The 25,340-nt window shown below is 32.6% G+C and overlaps 1 protein-coding gene across 3 annotated transcripts in view; it reads right to left on the bottom strand.

Annotated features, from left to right (window-relative positions):
- Positions 1-24,936, bottom strand: part of LOC127861162 (titin homolog) — an 85,984-nt gene extending 61,048 nt beyond the window's left edge. For 2 of the 3 annotated variants that reach the window (XM_052399536.1, XM_052399538.1), the window contains exons 1-6: positions 24,816-24,936; positions 9,499-9,628; positions 8,989-9,082; positions 7,868-7,956; positions 4,147-4,240; positions 3,128-3,213 (exon numbers count right to left, since the gene is read on the bottom strand). In XM_052399536.1, coding sequence (XP_052255496.1) covers positions 3,128-3,213; positions 4,147-4,240; positions 7,868-7,956; positions 8,989-9,082; positions 9,499-9,542 — 407 coding nt within the window. In that variant the 5' untranslated portion in view covers positions 9,543-9,628; positions 24,816-24,936. The remainder of the gene's footprint in view (positions 1-3,127; positions 3,214-4,146; positions 4,241-7,867; positions 7,957-8,988; positions 9,083-9,498; positions 9,629-24,815) is intronic. The other variant, XM_052399537.1, reaches the window with a different exon arrangement.
- Positions 24,937-25,340: the final 404 nt, after the last annotated feature.

Raw genomic sequence — 25,340 nt, 5'->3', positions numbered from 1 at the left:
AGAGAGTATGCCAAGCCAGAAAACGCACCTCATTATGCCATCTTGATTGACTATGAGAAGTCTGTGGAGACCACTGAGACACTAGGAAGTGCCAGTAAAGATCACCAACATCAACATGAAGTCTTAAACGGGTTGACCTGCAGAATTGTTTACGCCAGACAGCTCATGGACGCCTTTGAAGTAAGAACCTGAGTGATGCAAAGCCTTATATAGTGTCATAAAGACCGTAAGCTCAATATAATCAATTAGACACTTTTGAAGCAGTTTGAAGTAAACTACTTCGCTGACGATCTTACTCCTCTCTTCCACACCCAACAACAGCTGTAGCAAAAGACCAACACAGTTGCCGATGACTCAGCCAGACTGGGCCTATTCATCCACAGAGGGAAGAGCAAGGTGTTTAAGACCAACGCAACCAACGACACATCCATGAAAATCCAGGGAAAGGCGCTGGAAGAGATGGAAAGCTTCATCTATCTCGGAAACATCCTTGACAACCATAGATGAACAGATTCAGACGTAAAAAGCCGCATTGGTAGGGCCAGAACATCCTTCCAGCTGAAAAATATTCGGGAATCCAGCGCGGTAGGCATCAAAACCAAGACCAGTCTTTGCAATACCATCCTGACGCCAATACTTATATATGGATAAGATACATGGAGAACCACCGTCGCCACAATGAAGGTAACCCAGATCTTCATCAACACCTGCCTCAGCAAGATCGCTAAAATACACTGGCCAAACAATAGCACCAACAAAATTTTTATGGAGAAGAACAAAGAATCAAACCGAATACATACTTCAGAGATTTTGAAAATGAACAGGCGACACAGTATTAGCCTGTATCAAATACGACAAACTCAACTCGAAACGCCAAAAGATGAAGAGATGGCGGCCTAGAAACACCTGGCGCTAAGACCTTGATGCAGATGATAAGACGTGGGAACAGCTGGAGCAAATCACCAAAAAATGAGACGCCTGGAGGAAGCTGATCGGCAGAAGGAGACGAAACCACAATCGAAGATGACGAGATGAGATTATATTATTAAACCTTACGTTACTTTCTCATGTTAAAATTTCAATGGGATGTATCATATTCCTACTAAGCTAAAGTATTAAATGTACCCTACGTGTTTGATTAAAACCGACAATACAGATTTTCCAAAAATTCTGAAACGTCTATAATTATCTCAATCAAATGTACCTATGCAAACCAAAAATGAAAATGTGAATGCTAAACACGAAACTTGAATTATTTAAATGTTGAACACATACTTGCAGTGTTCGAGCATTGTTACTACCGGACATCTATTAAAACGATTAAGGTATAGGTTTTGAAGATGTAAGTATACACAAGAATATGACTCATCTATATAATATATCAAACTATACAGTTATTAACAGGAAATTCTCACACTAGTTTGGCGTACATGTTGTTCATAAAACAAAGTTAGTTCTACTGCTTAAAGCCTCGGGAGACTGAAAAATGCAACTTTCAAAATATATATGCAGATACATTCTACATCATGTGCAAAGCAGAAATCTGAATGTAAACAGCCTATGACATACAATAAAATCTAGGAACTCTTTCAGGAGTGAAAGGAAGATTTATAGCGGACGAGCTTTTGTTTGACAGTACCTTTCTTTATTTTAACAATTACCTAAAATGATCTTAAAGATACACAGGGTCATTGCGCGCAACACACTGTCTGATATATCTATAACAAATCAGGTTTTTTACGAACTCATTCCTTGCTCGGGGAAGACGCAGCTCGGGCGAGTCCTATTTTGACAATAAATCTCTATATTCGGATTTTTGTCCTCAAACTATGACCTTGACTGAAAAAGTAGCCACATTTGTCTTCGCGCAGCACTCCGCCTTGTATAGGTCAACAAGTGTTCTAAGGTATTTTGAAATCATTAAATGAATGCGAAATTACAGTCTGGACAAGCTAAATTTAACATTTTATTTACTTTTTTATTTTAACTTTGAATTAAACCTTTATATTTTAACTTTTAAGTTAGCAACAGTTTTGTTTTGTGCGACACAACTTCAAATAAATTTGCAGTTTTTTTTCATCATTTGGAAATGTGAAAAAGGTTCTTTGGATAGGGAAAAATCCCGTTTATGTTATATCTAAAATTGCGAAATTGTTGTGTTATTCTTTATATTTAATACTTAAACAAGAAAGAAAGTTGTTTTTTATATTATACTAAATAAGGTTCGATTGATAGAATTAGACTGGGAATTTAATGTTACAATTTATTAAGATTTGGAACAGGGCCAAATATTTTCCCTTAATTTAACCATAAAGCAACAGTTAAAGTCACTATCACGCTCATCAATACATACGGCTACTGTATTATGCTATATAAAAACATTCGACAACAAGTAGTACCATACGATGGTTAATTACAATAGAAAGACCCTAAAAACAAGTAACATTGATGTAAAAACGTTATATTACAAGCATACGGCAAGTTTTAAGCATCTAAATATCTAAATATCGTTCCACGATGTAATCTACTTTCGCTTTCGAGTCAGGATCGGATTCATTCGGGTTGCGTTCATTTGCATAATTTATACAAGCCATGTTCGCATTCGCTAAGTTCCAGTTACCCAGAATTCATTTTGATTTCACAGAATGATTATTCATGAGAGCTACGTCATGCTTCCGACGCTTACCGTATCCAATCTCGTGTTCGCCCGTAAATGTTCGGATATTTCACGGGAGATATAAATGGAATTATTTGTGGCCACAAACAAATAAAAACGAGCATTTTGTCTCTGGTTAAATCAATTCTACCAGACAACATCTAACGTTGACATTTTGCATTTTGATAAAAGGAACATTGATTTTTTTATGGGTTAGCTTTATTTAACGAAATATTCGATATTTTTGAGCGTGATGGTTACTTTAATGATGTGTGACAATGGACTTTCAAATTTTTCACTACATGGGGAAATCTTCACAAGTGTCCGGAAAGAAAGGCAGACCGACCGTCTGACTGATGGACAAGGGACAAAGCGACTTCAATATGAACCACTTTACCTATCGGTAACGCGGCTACAATAAGTTTGTTCACAGCCTGTGTACGTGTACGTGAAATCTATTGACTAAATTACCTCGCTTCGAGTCTTCCAGAATGCTGCTTAGTCTTTTTGTTGATTGAACTCATATTATTAGCCCTTTTGGAGTTGCCATAAAACCTCTGCAAGATATAAACGAGACACTCGCATAAGCAATACTCGCTCTAACCATTTGACTTCGTCAACCAAAACTTCGACTTAAAACTCCATAGTATTAAATGATATAGTTTTAATGAAATTTGATGTTGCCTGTGTCCTGGGGAAAACAGAAAGAAAAAAAATGATCTGTTAAGATAACCACCAATTAATGTATCATGTGCGGAGTGAGAATGCTGACATAAATAGCCAGTATTCTAACCACCGCTCTTGCCAGGAAAATTAACTTATATTGATTATTACAGACATAAAGCTATATCTATGCCCTGTATTTATTATTTAGCATTACTCCATTGCTTGTTTCAGTCGATTTTATTCATTTGTAAATTGTATCGTTTGATTAAATAACCAAATTATATTCTTACATCAACGCTGTAGGGCATAATTTATTTACACTAAACTTATGTTAACGAATGCTATAACTTCGAATTTTAAAAATGAAAATTACAAATCAAATTCTTATTCATGAGAGTATCGGTAAAAAGGTTTCATAAAATTAAAACCAAATGAATTTATTTATTTATTTGAAGTACCAGTAAATGCATTATATACCGTTGATTTATTTCCTAATATAAACAGTTAGTTATATCAATATTTTTATATTGAAGTTCAAAATGAGCACCGGTACTTGTTCTTATATTAACAAAGCAACATTACATAACTGTGTATAGATGCAGGAACAAAACCCACTTTGTATTTACTGTCAACTAAGTGTTGATGTTAAAGAACCTCTTTAAAAACATTTCTCAGCATGTATCTCGAATAAGTAAGGTTGCTTTTAATAGAAATAACGCACCTTGTCCTTTAATATAAATAACTACTCTATCAAGAGACATACATTAAACAACCGCAAATGTCCCATATTTTCGAATTATGAATAGCTAAAATTAATAGCTTACATCGTCGCTCCTGTAATTCGCTGCATGTTCCTCATCCTCCATCTTGTCGAACTGTCTTGCATTTTTTAACATCGTGTTTTCCGTCGTGGACGGACTGCAATCACACGAACGAAATCTAGAAGCGGTTTGCAATTTTGAAGGGTGCAAGCATTTTGATTTAAAAATAATAGGAAAGATATTGATAATGCGAGGACGCTGATATGACAGTAGTTTAGTGTCTAATAAACAATCTATATGAGTCGACGATTCAAAAGAATGAAAGACCAGAAGACCGTCAGAATACAGAAGTCGAATATGTACATCATAAATAGAGCGCATGGTAAAATAAATAAATTGACATTCTTCGTGATTGAGCATAACATTTTACACATTAAAACGGTCAGTTTGGGAGCCAAATTTCAAAGCTACATACACAGGCACCGTTTTATTTTGCAGACTGGATCTTAACAAGGAGTTCTTAGTTATAATAATAGTAATTGTACATTTAAGTCAGCTTCTTACATCTCTGAGTCTTTTGTCTTCATTCGTGCAGTTTCCAGACAGAACCAATGGCGAAGATGATGAGATGATATTACTAAACCTCACGTTACTTTGGCAAATTGCATTTCCTTACCTCCATGTTGTTACATTAAATATGGCCTATAATACAATACAAAAACCCTATCGGGCGTTCGGTGAGCTTTGTTTTTACCGTACAGATCTTTTTTTACAACGAACTAAAATTACCTTGAAAATAGACACAAGGTCATTGTGTGCAACACACTGTCTCATATAAGTTAATATGTTTGTAGTTTTTTATTCGAAATCCCTCCATGCTTGGGGAAGTAAAAGTTGGAACAATTCATATTTTGACAATAAATCGCTATTTTCGGAAATTTGTCTTCTAACTATGACCCTTACAATAACGGTAGCAACATTTTTCTGCGCGCAGCGATTCGCATTTCACTTGTTACAAATTATTTTGAAAACATTCAATTCCTAAGTAAATTAAAGGCTGGAAAATCCAAATTTAATACTTTGTTTTGACCTCGTAGGTTAACCTTTACATGTTAAGGTAGAAACATGGTCTTTGAGTGCCACACCGTGTGATATATCAACATTTTGGGAATGGGGAAAGGGTTCTTTGGATTTGGAAATGTTCCGTTTTATATATACAATTTGAATATTGATTAGGATTTTTTTCTCAAAAATACTTTTAAATTGTGGAAGTTGTTTTTAATATTATATTTACTAATGTTCAACTTATTAAGCTGGATAAGGAATTGCCAGTTTTCTGTTTAAGTCTTCAGTGCATTATGAAAAATAAATTAATTTGGAGACTTGTCAGTATAAAAACTTTACAAAAACAAAACAGATGACATATAAATCGGTAAATTTAAATGTAACTTAATCACCAACATACATTATGAAATATTCCAACCCACCGTTAAGGCTCTGGTACTGTTTCGGTATAAACCGTTTCGTATGCGAGCACTTGAACTGGGAAAATAAAACTTCTGGTTGTCAACCCTTAATAAATGAATTATGAATTCAACAAACGAAATCTAACTATATTCAGAGAAGTAAAGGTTATCAAATCCTTATAGCAACCAAAGTTAGCACATTAAGTACAAAACATATGGATTTCTAAATAGAGACTAATCGAACTAAATGCTTTTAAAGTTTGTATGGCATAACAAACAAGAAAGGATACAGCGATCAATAATTATTGGCAACAAGCAAGAAGGTGGTTAAGAAATCCCTGACCTTTAAAATTACCCAAAATGTTCAAAAATTAAGTGGAGTTAATTATTATGTCATAAAGATGAAGATAATCGGACAATTATCCCAAAATTATTTTAAAACCAATCTGGAAATGAAATACTAATCTTCAAAATGAATTTAGATTCGTTTAAAACACTACCTTGTGTCCAACCACCTTTTTACACAGATCTAATTCAAAACGACATTTAAATAAACAATATTAAACCGAAACCCAAACCCAAACCCAAACCCTGCCTTGATAAAAGATCTCAGATATTGTGGGATAACAGGTTCATTAAATAGAACATGTTTACTATTTGCTCACAAGATAGAATCCGGGATATGATGCAAAAACGACATTATAACATACAAAGAAAATGTCTCAGATGCTGTTATCTTACACAAACTAAAATTTCAACGAAACTGGTTAGCAGACACAAAAACAAATAGTATTCACTTAGCTATACCTATACAATTGAAGGGAATTCTTAAAACAAATATATCGATTTTTTATACATAAAAAATTTAAATACATACAATTACGACACAACTATTGACTAAAGGCCCTTAGCAAGAACGATATTAGGTCTGTACTTAGAACACAAAACTTCAGGTTACCTTATCTGCACAAGTTTAGGGAAACAAGGTTAAACAAAAAAACTAAACTGGCGCTTAGTACATTTAACAAAATAACAAAATAAAAGTGAATACAACAGTTCGACAATTTAAATAGACGTTTTAAACCGCACAGTCCCCACAAATGAAAATATTGTTTAATTGGAACGTATATAACCCCACATGCTGTAAATTTTGCCAGGAGGTAGAAACACTAGAACACGTTTTTTCCGCCTATTTCTGGAATAATATCAAACATATGTTTAAATGTATAGTACTAAATGAACCCATGAATAGCATGCATAACATAACTATTGAGTACAAAACATATTACACAGCATATAATGATATAAATATAATTTTAAGTGAAATATGCTCCACAATCTACAAAGCGAATATGAAATGTGAAAGACGGACACGTCAAGCAAATATTCAAGTTATAATTTAAGTTCATTGTCGTTCAACAGGAACTGATGAATAATTACAACACAATCAAGTAACGTGCCTCGTAAACATATCGTATTATTTTTTTTTCTTTTAAATCCCAAAACAAAACTCAGCACTAACAGACATACGCTATTCTATTTCGCTTTCGTTATGAATGCTGCCTAATGTCGGTTATAGTTTGTTTGTTTTAATCTTTAGTTTGTTATACGGTATATATCGCAGTTCCCTTTGCTACCACATATGACCTACTTAAAGATGTAATTGTTTTAAATTGTCCTTATGCAGGTGTACATATAACTTATTTCTACATGCATAATTATTGCTTTACCATATTGTTTTGTGTTTTTTTGTACTTTCTTCATACTTTCTGTTATTTCACGACAAATGCGTTATAATTTGAAGACGTGTTACTATGATTAGTTGTATTGCTTTGCTTTCTAAGATATGTTAACGTGAAATTAAACCTTTAATACACGCTTTTTCTTTTTTTTCGGATGTACTGTATAATTTTTCAAATATTTGCTGATGTTATTATTTTGTTTGTCAAACAAAAGCAAATATAATTCTCACACAGTTTTTAATTCATATAATGTTAACCAACTGAAATATATTGTAATATAAAGTTATTTGTTTAACTTCCGAATAAATGATTAATTCCTGTTTATGCCATTATATTCATGTAAATGTATGTAGTGTTTGTGAATGTGTTCTTGCATAGTTTAAATGGTGTAAATAAAACTGTTAAAAGCCCACCAAAAATAAGTTACCATCCGAATATACCAAAAGACCGACCGACAGACAGATGGACAAGGGACAAAGCGACTTAAATATGACCTACTGAAACTTTCGGTAGCGGGACTATAATCAGTTTGTTTACAGTCTGTGTGCAAGGAATGAAACCTATTGAGAACATTACCTCTCTTTAAGTGTTCCAGATCGCTGCTTAGTATTCGTGTTAATTGAACGCAGAGTATTGGCCTGTTGGGGGTTGCCATACAACGTCTGCTGCAATAAACAATCGTAACAGTCAAATGAACAATGTTCAAACAGGTATACATAAAATGACTTTTTGCTTTATTTTAAGATAATGATGACACTGCTGTAAAGCATGTGTCCTGAAAACCCTGAGCGCTTTTACCATTTGCTTTTGTTTACTTTAACGTCCATTGCAAACCCAATATTGATAATCAAAATAGTTGTAATTGCATTTGAAGTTGTTTTGTTGTTTGGAAGAAGAAAACCTACTGGTCCGTAATTGTAACCACCACTCAAAGTATCATGTGCATAGTGGGAGGCAAGCTTGGCTCAGTATAAAAGAGTATAAAGAATAAGAAGTCAGTATGCAAACCGCAGCACTTGCTAGCTGAATGCAGACATATATGTAGCTTTGCCATGAACGAAAACCCATTCATTATTTAGCATGACTCCATTTCATTTGTCAGTCGTTTTTATTTAGTTGTAATTTGTGTTCTTTTATTTAATGACCTTATTATATTCTTTGGGAACATTTGTAGATCATAATTTATTCACACTACACTTTTCTTAACGAATGATATATTTTTGAATTTAAATAATGAAAAATACAATTCAAATTTTTATTCCTACGAAAAGCTGTTTCTCTAGTAAGGAGGCATACATTAAAGGCCACATAGCATTTTGATTCATCGGCAGTACCAGTAAAATGTAATAGATACCGTTAGTTTTGTAACTTCTAAGAACAGTTTTCTTGAGCAACATTAATATATTTAAGTTTACCATAAGCACATAAACTTGTTCTCATCTTTACGACAAAATATTACTCAAAGGTGTAAAGTAAAAGTAACATAACCCACTGTGTATTTTCAGTAAATAATGTTTTGAGGCCTAAGTGTTTCTTTAAAAACATTACGCAGTCTGTTTCACAAATAAATACGATCTTATTCAATGGAAAAAAGCATCTTGTCTTTTTATATAAATATCTATCTATATAGACATAAATTAAATTACCGAAAATGTTTCATATTTTCAAATAATGAATAGATCAAGTTTATAGCTTACACCGTCGCTCCTGTGTGTCGGTGCATGTTCCTCATCCTCCATCCTGTCGACATGTCTTGTATCTTTTAACATCGACTTAGCTGTCTTCGACGGGCTGCAAAATAAATCCAGGCCTCAAGAAGCCAATGCAATTTAAAGGTTACAAGCATTCTGATTTATCAAAATAAGAATAAAATATATTGATTACGTGAGAGGACGCTGATTTGACAGTTGTTTTGTTTTATGAGCAATATTTTAGGTCAAGAATTATAAGGATGATACACCAGAATGCAATCAAAATATAGAATCAGAATATGTACATCATAAATAGAGCGCATGGGTAAATAAAATAATTGGCATTATTCGACAACGAGCATAAACGTTCACACATGGAAAAGGTCTGATGTGCAGATGGGGAAATCCCAGCCAAAGCTACTAGCTGAGGCTGCGATTTATTGTGCAGCCTTGATCTTATCGAATAGTTCTTAGTTATAATAATAGCTATTATCCCAATTGAAGAAAGCTTCTTACATCTCTGAGTCTTTTATCTTTTTTCTTGAAGAACGCCCTGCCATCGCGTTGATCTATCTACTGTTTGTGGTGATATTCAGTTCCTTCTTATTCTTGATGACATTCACTTGTTTGTGTCGTTGTATATTAGCTGCTTTGAGAAGCAATATATAAATGTTATGTTCATTACATTCGAGACACTTGTCTTACCTTTAAAGGGACTTGTTCACATACATTGGCATGTTGGAAGCATGTCATTAAAGGCTTTTAACTATAAAATGTTATCTTCGGAACTAAATAGATCTAGTATAAAACAAGAATTAAATTTAAGAAAGAAAACAAGATAAAAAAAGTAAACCACACCTGGGCTTTAACCACTGACATTTGGAGTAAAAGCCTTTTGCATTAACCACTCGGCCAACGGTGCTGTTATTAAATAACATGTTTTTAATACTTTATATAAACATTCAACGTTATGTTATAAAATATAACGGTTCAATACAACTTGGGATTTTTTCAATCGTGTAGCGTTTGTAAAGCTTTATAATTTTATCAATTTTTAACGCTGCATTTTCGTAAACGAAAATGCCTTTTCAGTTTGAGTCTCCGTCATTAGTGTTATTTCGCTCACATGTATAGATTGCTCATTTATTCTTTTTAATATGAAGTTTAGAAAAACTGTGAACTAGTTCCTTTACGAAAAATACAGGTTTAAAAGTCGTAATGTCTCAAGATATCATTTCGCAAATACCTTTGCATGCATTATGCACAGTTGTTTGCCATATATATTTGTATTGTGAAAATGACAGTTATAAACTTGAAAAAAGGTACTTCCTTGTATACATTAAAAAGACAAATTAATTGTGCGATCTATAAACATTAACATTTTTAGTACTGCATGTTTACAAGAGCATTTTTTGGTATCTCAATATTTTTTGCTTGATGAATTTTCAGAGTGGGGCATTTGGCGAAAGTTGAGAAAGGGGTCTTAATTATATTTTGTGTTTTGTAACTAAAACGTCCATTATCATTGATTTGCTCACATATAAAAAAAAGGAAACATTATTTTTCATTCAAATAAAAATATTTATATAGTAAACCAAAACTGCGTCAAACAGAAATTACATTAAAAAAAATGTATTTTTGAGACAACAGCAAATTAATAAAATAGGTGACTGATAGACATTAAAAAAATAGGCCTAGAATTTAAAATAGCATACATCCTTTTAGCTTCAGACTATGTTTTAAGAAATAATATTAAATGAAGTAGTTATGAAGGATTTTATTAGTTGTTGTTTGACAGTAAAAGTTTTAGAGCAAGATACATTTGTTCTATTGTTCTTTTAAAGCTTTTAAAATACCGGTATAAATAAACAAATGAATTAATATTGTTTAATATTCTTCAATTCAATCTTATTCTACAATTAGTAAAGCTTTTTAAAACTTTGCTCCCAAATAGTTTTAATGACTTATATATTGGTATCCACAATTTAAATGTTTCATATTTGCAAAATACAGTTCGGATGGATTTAAACACTTTCTTTTTGATTAGTCAATTCGTTGAAGCCGTTTGATTTCATTTCTAAAATGAAGGCTGCTGCAAAATCATTTTCAGACCTTCTTCCTTACATTATTGTATCAAAGAAGAAAATTACATAGAATCGAAAAATGAATACATATGTTTTTATTAGCACAATAAATATTTGTAGATATTTATTCAGTATTGGTCTAAAAATCGAAAACAATAAAGAAAGCAAACTACAACACATGCTGCTTAAAGTTTGGAACAATAAGAATCCCGGCTATTCGTTCCCACGGAAAAAAACTAATTTAGAACACGCGCAAATTCGTTTCTACGTTGTTTTGACAGACCGGACAATCGTTAATTCATTATTTTGACAGCCCGGACATTGTTTCCCACATTGTGTTGATATCCCGGATATTGTTTCCTACATTTTTGCTGTCCTGGACTTTCGTTTATTAGTAACATGTATTGGTAACAATATAGAAACGGAATAACACATCAGAATAACATAAGGAGTTGAATTGTTGGGCTTGTTTAAATTTGCAATTGTGACGCTATGTACAAGAAAGTACAGAAAAGAAAAGAAGCACCTCATTACATTTATTTGTATTACATGTATACGGCCTCTGCAGACTTTATCATATTTTCATCCTCCAACCCTGAAAACCCCATAAAGATATAATCATACATATTAAGAGCTGACAAGTGATGCTGAATTGTGTCTCTAAGTGAGTGATTATTTAATTTATTAATGGCCTTTTTCTTGACAAAAGAACATAACAGTGCTATACACCATACAAATGAGGCATGTTGACGATTTTTTTCATTGCATCATACAATTATACGTAACTTTGTTCTGAAAAGTTAGGACACAAATAAAAGTCATAATACTGGTTCAACGTTTGGTATATGTTTATACTTCACGTGTGTTTAAATGTATGTTATACTGCCTTGATATCCTTCATATTTGCCGGTAGTCGGTTTCCGCCTTACCGCACTATTGAAGCTTTACTTGATTAAAATGTCAATTCGTGAAGTACAGGGGGAAAAGGGTTTTTTCCTTATTGTATTTTGGGAATTCTCGATAATTAGTAGATGATTGGTACCGAAAGAGTTTTCACAATTTTTAAAGACCCGTTTGAATTGAAAGTGCGCGGGTACTAAGGCTAGGTCTATTTCGATATCTTTATGTTTCTCGCAATCAGATCTAGATCGATTCTAGATTACAAAAGAAAACTATAATATGATTGTGCTTTAGTTAACTGAGTTTTGTTGAGTAATATCTAGTAATATTATTATTTGTGAATGAGTAAACACATTGTTTGAAGAACACTTTATGAGGACTTGTAGATAGTAACAGCATAATTCAAACGGTCAGTCTAGGTTGATACTTATTTTAATTTAATTAAAAAGGAGCATCTTGTTACCACAAACTTGCTGCGCCGCTTTATGTGTTTGTGTTTATGTTACAAGGTCTTTGTATTAACTGAATTGGTTTCATAGTTTTTATGTTTTAAATAAGTTTCCTGTTTACGAATTTATAAACGTACTTGTAATTAAGGTAATGTGATCAGTAATACATTTTGGCATTACATGCCTAAAAATAAACCCCTTGGAGCGTCCAACGATGTTACGGTTAGATTACTCATTATGAATTTGCTTAATGCGTGTAAATATTTTACCTTGCTTTGCTTAATAGTCTCCGTACCGTTTCTGATTTAGGCCAAAAACTGCGCAACGCGCGAGTTCCATACACATCTCGGATAGAAAAGGGCCGAGATATTATGACACGTTTAGGTCTTGTCTATGGATGTAGACTGGGTTATTAAAATGTTCCAATTTCCGTTGATGTTTTGGTTGCGGTTGGTACATGTTTTGATGTTTTTTGGGTGGTTGATTGCTGTTATATTGTTTATGTTTAAAATTATAATGATCATTTTTATGGAGTATTTATTGTGTGTTAACCAACGGGTTTTATGTTGTTGTTCTTGTTGCGGTTTGACTTGTTGTTGCTTCTGTTGTTGCGGTTTAACTTGTTGTTGCTTCTGTTTGATTTCTTGCAAAAACATCTATCAATAAGTTCGTTTTAACTCATTTCTGCCAACAAGCTGTTTTTCCCACAATACAAGTTTTTTTGGGCGTGGGCTACATATGTTTCGATAAATCTGCTTGCAGCTTGAGCGATTTGCTAATTAATACGTATCGTGTATTTGGTATAGAAATGGCAGTTTTTTTCTGCCATTGCAATTCGCTCATTAAAATATAAATGTGTTCTTACATTAATCATGAAAGAAGTTTGGTCCCAATGTGGTGCTTACAGTTATTCACAAACTAAAAATCTTTTACATCGCACATTTCAAGTCAACAACTAGCAACTTATGCAAGAAAAGGTATGAGTTCAAATAAACATAAACATGTTTTCTGTTTGAAATTGGGTTTTTGGGATTTCGAGTCAAAGTTCAACAAAAAATACCATCCCCACACCATTTTGGGATGGAAAAAAACTACCAGAACACGCAAAAAACACTAAATCTTCGCAAAAAGCGTTAACATTATTTTTAAAGTTTCCCGCTTATCCGTACTTTCTCCCAAAAGAATTAGTGCCTTATCACTCTCGCCTTATTTTTATGTACCGAAAGTTACAAAAGTATTATCTTAGTTCTATATATATATAATAGGTCATTTTTAATGTATTTTGTATATGTGTCTATGTGTCATATTCCAATGTTTAGGTCCCTTTTCTTGTATGTATCCGTGTCCATCTGTTGTGAGATCTAGTCCTTTGTCCTTAGTGCGTCCAACCATGCTCTACGATGTCATGAATATAATGTCTTGTCATAAAGAGATATTAATCTTGCAGTTAACAGGATTGTGATTGCTCAAGATTTAAAACTCTTTGGAAGAGATTTCAAATAACGAACTGCTGCGTTTTGCCTTAGACTGTCGTGTTGAACTACGCAGCAAGTCTCTTTTTCGTCTGCATAATTTAGGCTTAATATGTTTAGGCTTAAGATGTTTTTCGCGTCGTTAAATATGTTTAGGCCTTTTTCTGTTTCTTCTTTTTTTATGTTTAATGCTTATTTCAATCGCTATGCATCATATTCCAATTTACCGAATGCCAATCATTTAACACCTCTGCGTTTGTTTCAAAGCATGTAAAACGTTGACGAATTACTTACTAAAATACAGAATAAGAACTTAAATGCAGAACAATGTTGCCACAACATCAACGGCGTGATAGATTCATACAATACAACATACAGAGGAAACACCATATGTGAAGGAGTGCGTTAAAAAAGCTTCTTAAATTAGTATTGTTTGCTCGTGGAAGCAATGATACAACGTGACAAATATATTTACACATAAACTGTTTAACTAAGGTATTTATATAAAGAAAGTATACATTTGATAAGGAGGCATACAACCGTGATAGTTAAAAATGATGAATAAAATATAATTATTTGAGCCGCGTTCTGAGAAAACTGGCCTTAATGCATGTGCGTAAAGTGTCGTCCCAGATTAGCCTGTGCAGTCCGCACAGGCTAATCAGGGAAGACACTTTCAGTTTTTTGTTGTTGTTTTTTATTCAATATATGATATACAATGTATACATGTATATGATTATAAAACAAAATGATACCGTGTAGAAGCAATAATGTTCAAACATGTTATACAAGATATGCTAATATATACTTTTTTGACCTAGTGTTTTACTTTTGATTAAAAAAAATGTATTTTTTCTTAAGTTGTTTGTGAAAGGTGTTTAAAAAAATAAACACGATGAAAAGCAACAGAATAGTTATGACTAAGGATGAGTTGCATAAAGTGGGTAGAAAGCATACTGGACTTGTTTAAAATTGAAAATTTAATGTGTTTCTATTTGTGTTCAAGTATATAAAGTGTATCATTGTTTAGGGCTATTTCATTTTCAATTTGAATTTTCAGTTTTAAATAATTGATAAAACAGTTCATTGTTTGTGCTTGTTTTCTGTATTTCATGCTGAATATAAAATATTTCATCAATATAATTATGTAATTCACAACGTTATTAACCTCTTGTATTTTTAATGTATTTACCCCCAGACTGATGCCTAAGAGAGATAGTTTAACATTTACTATGTGTTTCTCTAGAAAGGTTGTCAATTGATTCCATAGAGGTTGAATATGTTTACACTCCCTGAAAAGGTGTTCTTTTGTTTCAATATGTTCACTTCACATATCACATAGATTTGTGTTGGATAGGTTGCATTTGAAAAGATATTTATTTGTAGCCATGATTCTCTGGGTGTATTTCATATTGAAAATTTCTCAGTATGCTATCAGTAGTTGATTTATATGGCATGACAAATATTTGTTTCCAATAAAATTCATTTTTTTCCAAGAAGGTTTTGCCATTAAGTTTGAGCTTTAGAGATTTCGGCAGGGTTTTTAATTTGAAGTGTGTAAAATATTGTGTTTGTTTTGTTTTGTTTTGCAATTATGTTTTCTACGAAAGTTTTTTTAGTACATGGTGTGTTATTTGTATTGGTAACTGCTTTAATATGTATGGGTATGCTCTTAATCAATGTGTAGTACATCAAGAAATTACATGTAGGTATTCCGAATATGTAGCATAAGTTATCAAAGGAATAGAAGTCGTTTATTCGTACAATTGATCTACATATTTTATGTTTCGTTTGAACCAATTTTTATACAAAACGTTTTATTATTAGTAGTTATGTCTTTATTATTCCATAGGATGGTTTTACTATTTATTTTGGTTTCTAAATTATGAGTAACTTTACACCATGCCGATAGAACATTCGATAGAAATATGTTTTTGGTTGAAATTTCGTCTAAGATATTGTTGTCGATATTACATTCAAAAAGTAAGGAGTCACCATATGTTTTAAGGATTTTCTGGTAGAATAATTTAAATTTACTCCTACTGGTGTTATCTAAATATCTTTTGACCCAACTGCATTTGATTGCATTTAGGAATGAATCTATATCCGTTAGTCTGATACCTCCATATTCTACTGAATGAATTAATTGAGTTCGCTTAAGTTTTTCAGGTTTACCGTCCCATATGAAATTAAATATTTCTGATTTAATCTCTTCAATAATATCATTTGGTAGGTTTTGGAGAACTGTAAGTGTATAAATTAATGTAGGAAGTGCAAACGTTTTCAACACGGTGTTTTTTCCGATTAGTGTAAGTTTACGATGCTGCCATGATCTTAAACAATTTTTTAATTTTTGTACTTAAGGCAATATGTTTTTAGAGTTGTTTCATTGTCATTGCATAGCTCCAGATAAGGGTGGTATTTTCGTAATTACGAATTATTTTCAAGTCCGTTACGTTTTTATTTTAAAATCTTGTCGTACCATTAAGAATTACAAAATCAAGTTACGAATATTATTTTTGCTTCGGTTCGTATCGATTTTTATTGAGTTCTTTTCGCATATTTAAGATCTTTTCGGTGCTTATATAGAATGGTTATCGGGTTTGTTTAAAAAAGTGCATTTTTTCCAATAAAAGCGGCGTGTACAGTCTTGCTGTCAAAAAACAATGGCGGCGCTTCCTTAAAAACTGCAAAGCGTGCAAAAACACGCTTGTAACATATTGTTCGCAAAGTGGGCCGAAGTTGAATGTTAAGAAAGACATTATAGAAAAGATCTTATACGATGTTGTATGTTCAGTTGCCGACACAGTAGGAACAGCTAAAAAAACGTGCCACGACAGGTCCAAACCTAAACAAAAATAAACATTGAACGAGTGGAAGGGACAATTCCCGTGGTTAATCGTTGAAAAGATTGAAGGGGAGACCCGTTTTAATTGTAAAATATGTAAAAATTCATCGAAGGCACGCAATCGAAGCCCAGTTTGAGCATATGAAGGTATTTGAAAAATAAAATTGTATAATTGTATTGACTGAATAGACACTGTTGAACTCGTATAAATAAAGTTTGCTAGTATGTTTATTTTGATTTTTTTGCATGAAAATAACAATTATTATTTATTTTTAGGTCATTTAGAAAAGTTAAGAATTATTTTCCAAAACTAAGTAGTAACGTTAAGAATAAAATTTCAGAGTTAAGAATTCATTTTGAAAATCTGGTAGTAACGTTAAGAATTTCACAAAACCTTATCTCGAGCTCTGCATTGTTTGTAAAGGTTATTCCTAACGTTGTTGCTTCATCTGATGTCCAGTTGAATTTCATTTCTTTTTTAAGATGAATATTACTTTGTTTAAATTTACCTTCTCGTAACACAGTGAATTTACTTGTGTTTAGTTTACGACCAGATGCCATTCCAAAAAGGGTAAGCGATTCTGTAAGATTATCGAATGAGTCGCTACTGTCATTTAAGAAATAAGTTGCATGGTCAGCAAATAGGGACTGTTCAATTTCTTCGTCGGGTTCTAGCGATATTCCATTTATATGTTTATTTGATTGGATATAGTGAGATAGATACTCGATGCATATAATAAATAGTTAGGATGAAAGACATCCTTGTCTTACCCCTCGTTCGATGTTTGAGAAAAAGCCATTGTTAATAATTATACTGTTACTATAGGTTTTAAATAGTTTGACCCATTTAATTAGACTTTCACCAAAATTCATATGTTCTAAGCAAGAGAACATAAACGAATGGTCTAGTGAATCGAAAGCCTTTTCGAAGTTTGCAAAAAATGAGGCCAGAATTGTTTGGTTGGTTGAAATAATTTATGCATTCTTGTATCAGACTTACGTTTTCACCAATGTAACGTCCTTTAATGACACCAGATTGTGATCTTGAAATGATTGATGGTAATATTTTTTTATTCTGTTTGATATACTTTTAGTTGCAATTTTATAATCATTGTTCAGTAAACTAATCGGGCGCCAATTTGATAAGGATTCTAAGTGTTTTCCAGGTATTGGAATGAGTGATATTATACCTTGTTTTTGTAGCGTATTAAATGTGTTTTTATATCATTCCAGAATATTTTATAAAATTCAATTGCCATCAGATCCTGGACTTGTGTTATTTTGCATTTCTTTTAGGGCTTATCCACATTCATATTCATTAAGTAATCCGTCGCACAGTATTTTTTCCTCTTGATTTAAAGCTAGATGTGTATTTTTAAAAAGAGTGTTACTTTCAACATGTTTTTGTTTAGAGAGGGTTTCGAAAAATAAACGTTGTTCTTCTAGTATGTGAGTTCTGTTTGTTATATCTTCGCCATTGACTACTAGTTTGTGTACAGTTTTCTGATCTTTTTTACGTTTTTCGATGTTTGCGAAGTATTATGTATTTTTTTTTATTGTGTTCAACATGCTGTGCACATGCTCGTAGTATTATTCCATTGAGATGTGTATTTATTCTAATACTTGTTTTTTGGTGTTATTTCGCTTTCAATGTCTTTGGTGTCGCCTGTGTTTGTTTCATGTAATTGTTTTTCAAGTGTTTGAATGATTTTGATGGTTTCAGTTTCAAGTTTATGTGTTACTTTATGTTTAAATGATGTGTATCTAACTGTTGTGTTACGTATATTTCCTTAAATTACTTTCCATAAGGTGTTTGGGTTTGCATCTTTATTATTTTGAACTGTATTAAATATTTCTTGCTTTATTTGTGTTTGATATTGTGTATCTAATAAAATGCTGTTGTTAATTTTAAAGTATCCTGGGCTTCTTTCAGGTTGTATTTTGTGCAGTTTAAGTTCAACTAGAGAGTGGTCAGTCATGAATCCTGGTTTAATGCTACATTTGTCAATAATGTTGCAAAGAGACTCAGATATTAAAAATAGTCTAATCTACAAAATATTGTTGGTTTTGTGTTTGAGTGTCAGGTGAATTTGCTTTCGTTTAGATATACTGTACGCCACATGTCTATCATATTGTAGTTTTCAATTATGTTATTTAAAATGTTTCTATTTTTAGGATGGGTATAAAGGTTTCACTTCTTTTTATCTAATAGTGGGTTAAGAACTGTATAAAAATCACCACCGACTATAATGTTTTTATCTTGGTTATTAATAATAAAGGATTGTAATGTTTCGTAGAATGTGGAATCATCTATGTTAGGGCTGTAAACGTTGATTAATGTTTATTGTGTTTCGTGTATTTTTATATCTATACTTGCTTGTCTGCCAATTATTATTTCGTTAAAGTTATCGACTGTGACCCCTATACTATTTTTTATCAGAAAGGCAATGCCTTGTTTATTCGTATGTTGTCCACTGAGATAGATGTCTCCGTCCCATTCATCTTTTAAGGTGTTTGCTAAAGATTGTGTCAAGTGACTTTCTTGTAATAGGCATATACTTTTTTTTTCGTCGAACCATTTGAAGATTTTTATGCGTTTGTCTTTATTGTTTAGCCCTTTTACATTTTAAGTACATATTTTAATCATTTAAAGTGGTGGAGGGTGATGTAAATGATAATTTGGGTGTGTTTGTCCAGTTGATTTATCTTTTTTTTAAAGTCCAGTTGCTTTCTATTACAAGAAATAAGACATCCATACATACAAAAAAAAATATGGATACAAAAAGATGAATATTCCATAGAAATTAAGAATTAAAAACAATTAATCACAAAAGTGAGGAAAAAAAAATAATAAAAAAATGGAATACTGACAACATAGACAAACAGCCTAAGCATAGATTTGTTCTATATACACATTACATATAATTCGTTACTATATCGGCATATATATGCAGCTGGTGACATACAAAGTGTTAATACAAGAAAATGAACTAAATCATTTATAATATTACAATATGCAGTGCATGTATTTATCTGTTTCTGATGTAATCCAGTGAAATAAATCGCAAATTATGTTTTGTTCATTAAGAAGTGTAACTTTGGGATTTTTACATAAAGCATTGTTATGTTATTGTTGTTTTAGTGAAGAATGTGATACATTTCACTGCAAATCTTAGGGTGATATTATATCTGAGAGTTAAAGCTATCAAACATTTATTTTTTGATTGAGAACTTGAGTGCGACATATCTTTGTTATGTGGGCTGATTTTTTTTAATCTAATTTAATTGTGAACGTTGGTATAACCACCTTGTAGTATAAATGTCTTTCTATTAAGTGATTTTCTTTTATAGATCATTGAGGAAGACCAGCAATCTGAAGTGGGCTGTATGCCATTGAGGCTGAAATGCTTTATATGCTTTCTAGTAAGTATGACTTTCATCCAACGGTAACTCTTAATTTTGAAAAGAAAGTTGTTCTGGGTACTAAGCTTTTCCTCAGTCTTTTTTGCCGTCTACACACAATTACTGCTTGCTTCGTACGGATGCATATTCACTTTCACAGGTTCTGCAAGCAATTGTATTTGTGTTACAAAGCCCGCAAACTTGTTGTATCTCTTGGTAAGTTTGCTTCTGTCAAAATAATTTACCAAACATATAACGCCTTTTATTTAACTTGCAAGAAGGAGATAAGGATGAAATAACTCTTTAACGTCACCCAGAATTTAGATGAATGGGTAACTTCTTTAAGTTTTAGGTTTGCAGTCATCCTTGAGCAGGCGGTCATTTTAAATTGAATCTGGTCATTTGCGACATTCTGCAAAAAACGATTTCATGTGCAAACAGTACAAGCTGTATGATATTCAGGAATAATAAATAATATTTGACAGGATGAAAAGAACTCTTCAAACAAACCAGTTTCCTTCAATTACTCGTGAGTGTGGAATCAGTTACCAGTCAACAAAACAATTCCAAAAGCATAGCCACTTCTGCTTTTGGCCTCCTAACTATTGTTGTTATACAATGCCAATCGACTGCTTCTTCCTTTTCGAATAATCGTTTGATTGGTGGCTCAAATCAAACTACATTTTGTTTCATTCTATTCCTTGTATATCCATAATTAGAACAGATTATATTAGCTCTACTGTTTTTCATTCATTCCACCTGTCTTGTCCTGATATACCATGTCAAAATCAATCAAAATTACGTTCAAGGTTGCTGTGGCAAATAGTTATCATTGATAAATTCATGGCTTTATTGAAACTGTCACCTCCATACGTTTTCTAAAATTTGCATTGTTAAAATTGTACCAGATACACATGCTAGCCTGTCTTGCCATGTTATCTTTTGAACTCATTTGCCGATGTTAATCTGTTTCATCGTCTTAGGTTTGGCTGATGCATGACAGATGGCGTTCAAAACATTTATATGTAGTCCAGCCACTATCTTCTTTACAAACCAACCGATTATTGAGATAAATATTTATGTATCCCTTACAAGAAGCGTGAGAGTGCTGAGTCTCAATTTACAGAAAGTGGTCATAGACAATCTATCCGATTAAGGACCTTAGGTCGTCAGACATCACGTGGTTTAAGAACCACAACATGGAAAGTGTGCCAACATTATTATTAAACTATGTAACATGACCGCAAAGTCAGTGTCTTAAAGCCCAACATCTAATTTGTTTTGTGAAAAAAATAACTGTTATGGATCTTATCTCCGTTTTCATCATTTTTTAAATTTATCTTTACGTCTTTATTTGAGTTAGGCATCAATATAAGTAGTTTCTATCTGTAAACTGAAGAGTCACGTAGAGCTCGACACGTTCTGAGGAAATGAAAACGTGTATCTTCTTCCTGTAATCGTGATATTGGCCACTGCAACTTGGTCAAGCACCACATTACACTTAATGACAACACGGTCTTCAAGTGGCCGTACTGTAAGATTACCTCAGTAATGTACAGGAAGATGCGCCAACATATTGAGGAGATGCTGCATTGCTGTTTCATTCGCTATTCTCAATACTCATTAAACCTTGTTTAAGTCCGAAAAAAAGACAAGTATCGTCGTTTTTGTATTGTGTTTTCCAGGCTTAATTTTTTCAACTAGAAAGATGTCTTTATGCTTTTACCGTTTCGACAACACTTTGTGGTTTTTAAGTACTTTTCAAAGGTTGATCTACAATCGGAGTATTGGAAAGTCGAGATCGTGCAAGAGGGAAAAGACACAACTTCATTTTTAGTGGGTAACCAAGGGATTTGGAGCGTCAAAAATTCGGTTACATATATGGAACACATTTTTGCAACAGACCCTGAGAAGACCTCTTTAGTTTTTTCTCGGTCCATGTTCGTCAAATCGTTATGCCGTACTCATATCGCTAAATAGCGTGACGCCATCATGGTCCCGAAAAGTCACTGTTGCTTACTTGACAGCGATTTTACAGTCATGTTTCTCATTTTCGGGAGTTGTATGTGCAGGAAAACGTTCATTTTCCTGTCCGAATTTTTTTTATTGAGACATTCAGGCCTTCGTAACTTGTTTGAATTGATTTTCCTTAAAGTTGATAAATGAAAAGTTTGTTACGAGGATGTGTTGGTTATAAAGGACCACTTTATCAAATGTGTCAAGGCTGTCTCTTGTCGCAATCAGAAGGTGACAAAGCCTTGTTCGAACATTTTATTGCCACTTTATCATTCTATGAGCAACTCCATTCTGATCAAGGCAGAAAAACTTGCAAACGTTTTGAAGACCCAGACCACACCTTTTTACCACATGGGTAATCCATCAGATGAGCGGTATGTCGGATACTCTGTGTGATGAGAAAAAGTTTATTTTGGAAGACTGCATCCTTGCATTGGTACAGACACACTATATTACTAAGAGCAGCTCCACTGGGTATTACACACAGTTCCTAATGTTATGGCGGCTTCCAAGATAACTAGTTAATGGCTATCTGGGCATTCCTCTAGAAAAGTGAGCCATTGCACTCTGCAAACATTTCAAAATTGCAGGGGTGCCTCAAATTTAGTAAATTTAAAGAGAATCAGCTCTGGATAAATGATCTTGTAATTGTTAGGCAAGTCAATCATCAAGGCAGTCCGACTTTGGCTGATAGCCATACGTGGTTCAATGTATTCCATTTGAAAGCCAGTCTGAGGACCGAGAGAGGAACGCAAGTTGCCTATTCAAACTCTGCATAGAGACATTGTAATCCCTTATGGTTGCATGTAACCTTTCAAGTCCAATTTTGCTAAGTAACTTGTTTATAAGTGTAAATACATTATTTTCAAAATTTCAGGAGTTTTTAATATTTGCATTGAGTAAAAAGTTATGCATACCATCGTTATATTTACACTTACAAAACGGAAACGTAATAAACTATCAATTTATGTTCTGAAATCATTTGTCATGTGTTATATATCAATTGTATTGCGTACACATTGCCTTTATTTGTTAAAAGAGCAATTTCTACTTGTTTGGTACAACCATTGAGAAAAAATCTTAACATTCCAAATAAATCTATATATAGTAGTAACTATTTCATTTATTTACAATATTGTTCAGAAATGTATAACTCTTTATTTAAGAAGTTTATTTTTTGAATTACAACAGGCCACTTATTATTTGCACTCCTCCGTTTACATATATTATCATTTAATATGGAAAGTTTACATTTAAATTACATGATAACTATATGAGTATTGTTTCAGATGTTTTTGTGTGCATCATATTAATATGTGTAAAGGTTCTATGAATTTTTAACATGTTTAAGCTTGCTTTTTGTTATTTTCATCAATTTGTCTTATTTAACATGGGAGACAACTCGAATTGATAGTGATTTTTAGATTTGAAACAGTTGCTCCCCTTTGACAGCAACTGTACAAGAATACAATTTACTTAAAGGGGCCTTTTCACAGATTTTGGCATTTTTTTAACTTATTCATAAAATGCTTTCAATTGATAAATGTAAACATTGGATCGTAAAAGCTCCAGTAAAAAATCAAGAAAAAAATTTAAAAAGGAAAAGAACATTGCCCGGAGCAGGTTTCGAACCAGTGACCCCTGGAGTCCTGCCAGAGTCCTGAAGTAAAAACGCTTTAGCCTACTGAGCTATTCCGCCGAATACACATTCTTAGCGTATTTTATACATTATATAAGCAATGTTCGTAGTTTCACAAAATTTAACGACAAAAACAGAACTCTCCAAATTATTCAATCGTTTCGCGTTGCAACGCTTTATAATTTTTAGGTTTTAAAATCGTCAAAAGATGCATATAATGGCTATATTAGAGCATGGTTAATGTTCAGTATTACTGTTTCCTCACAAATATCATAACTAAAACGAAAACTTACGAATCTGAAACAACTTTTTTCAATTTTGTCAATTTACCAAAGCGTGAAAAGATCCCTTTAATTTTACCAATTATGTGTTAATTGTAAATTGAGGTTCGAATATTGTTTTTATTTAGGTCTACCCTATTGTTTACTTACAAAGTTCGTACCTCTTATGAATAAATAACAACTGTACTATGTCCTCTTCTGGGAATTAGTTCAGAAAATGTGTTATGTCTGGAGATATTTTGAATAATGAAATGGATGTGTATTAGATCCATAGTTCATTTTTACTCTATGTTGTATAGGGTTATGACCATGCTGCCTTTTACCTTTGGACTGTCGCAAGACAAACATCATATATTGTTGTAGTCTATTGTTGACAATTTACATTTACATCTTTCAAATCCATGTGAGTTTAAAATAATTTGTATTTGTCTGTTTCTGTATTGTTAATACGTTGGTTTATTTTTGGAATAAACGAGTATGTGCATTTCGGAATATCGTTTGTGTGGTCTAAATGTTCTGAGGTTGTAATTGAAAGTTATTTGTTGGTAGGTTTTCATTTTTTAGTTTATATATATATATATATATATATATATATTTATTTATTTATTTTAAACATACACCACCCATATACTTTCGGACTTCGACATAAATCATTTGAACTTCGGGACAAAGTTTTGATTTATTCCATTTCCTTACCCTACACCATGTAATATATTATTTGTTTAATCGTCAAAAACCTAACCTCTAGTTTCTGCCTAATATCCAATATCCAAGTTTAACATTTTACAAACACACGCGTTCTTCAGATCAGATAAATAAATCCGTTGACAAGCTAGGCATATGAACAGGACGTTGCAAAGACCCGTATGTAAATCGAAGTGGTGTAGCCACGAAGATGTGTACTTTTGGGTTGTTATTTAAACCCGCTTGGAATATCGTTGTACATTTATTATCGTGTGAAATATACTTTCTTTATTTATAATTTACGATGCAATCAAGAACTTGAAATGCTAAACAAACATTTTATTTTAAGTATTCCTTAATTTCATTGCAGTTGTTTTGCCTATTTTAACATGTGGTCTTGTTCAAAGTCTTTTAAATGTCATCTTGTTTATATGTATAATTCATACGCATACATGTATAGTAAAACAAAGTTGTATTCGAAAAATGTCATGCACGTATCCACATGAGGTTCTATCGCGCCTTAGGCTGCATTTGGGAGTGATTTTATGTTTTGGTGGAAGCCGGAGTTCCCTTGGGAAATCTT

This window comes from Dreissena polymorpha, chromosome 15, assembly GCF_020536995.1.
Source record: "Dreissena polymorpha isolate Duluth1 chromosome 15, UMN_Dpol_1.0, whole genome shotgun sequence".
NCBI classification, from domain to species: domain Eukaryota; kingdom Metazoa; phylum Mollusca; class Bivalvia; order Myida; family Dreissenidae; genus Dreissena; species Dreissena polymorpha.
The sequence above is the reverse complement of the archived record's forward strand: the minus strand, read 5'-3'. Positions and strand labels throughout refer to the sequence as shown.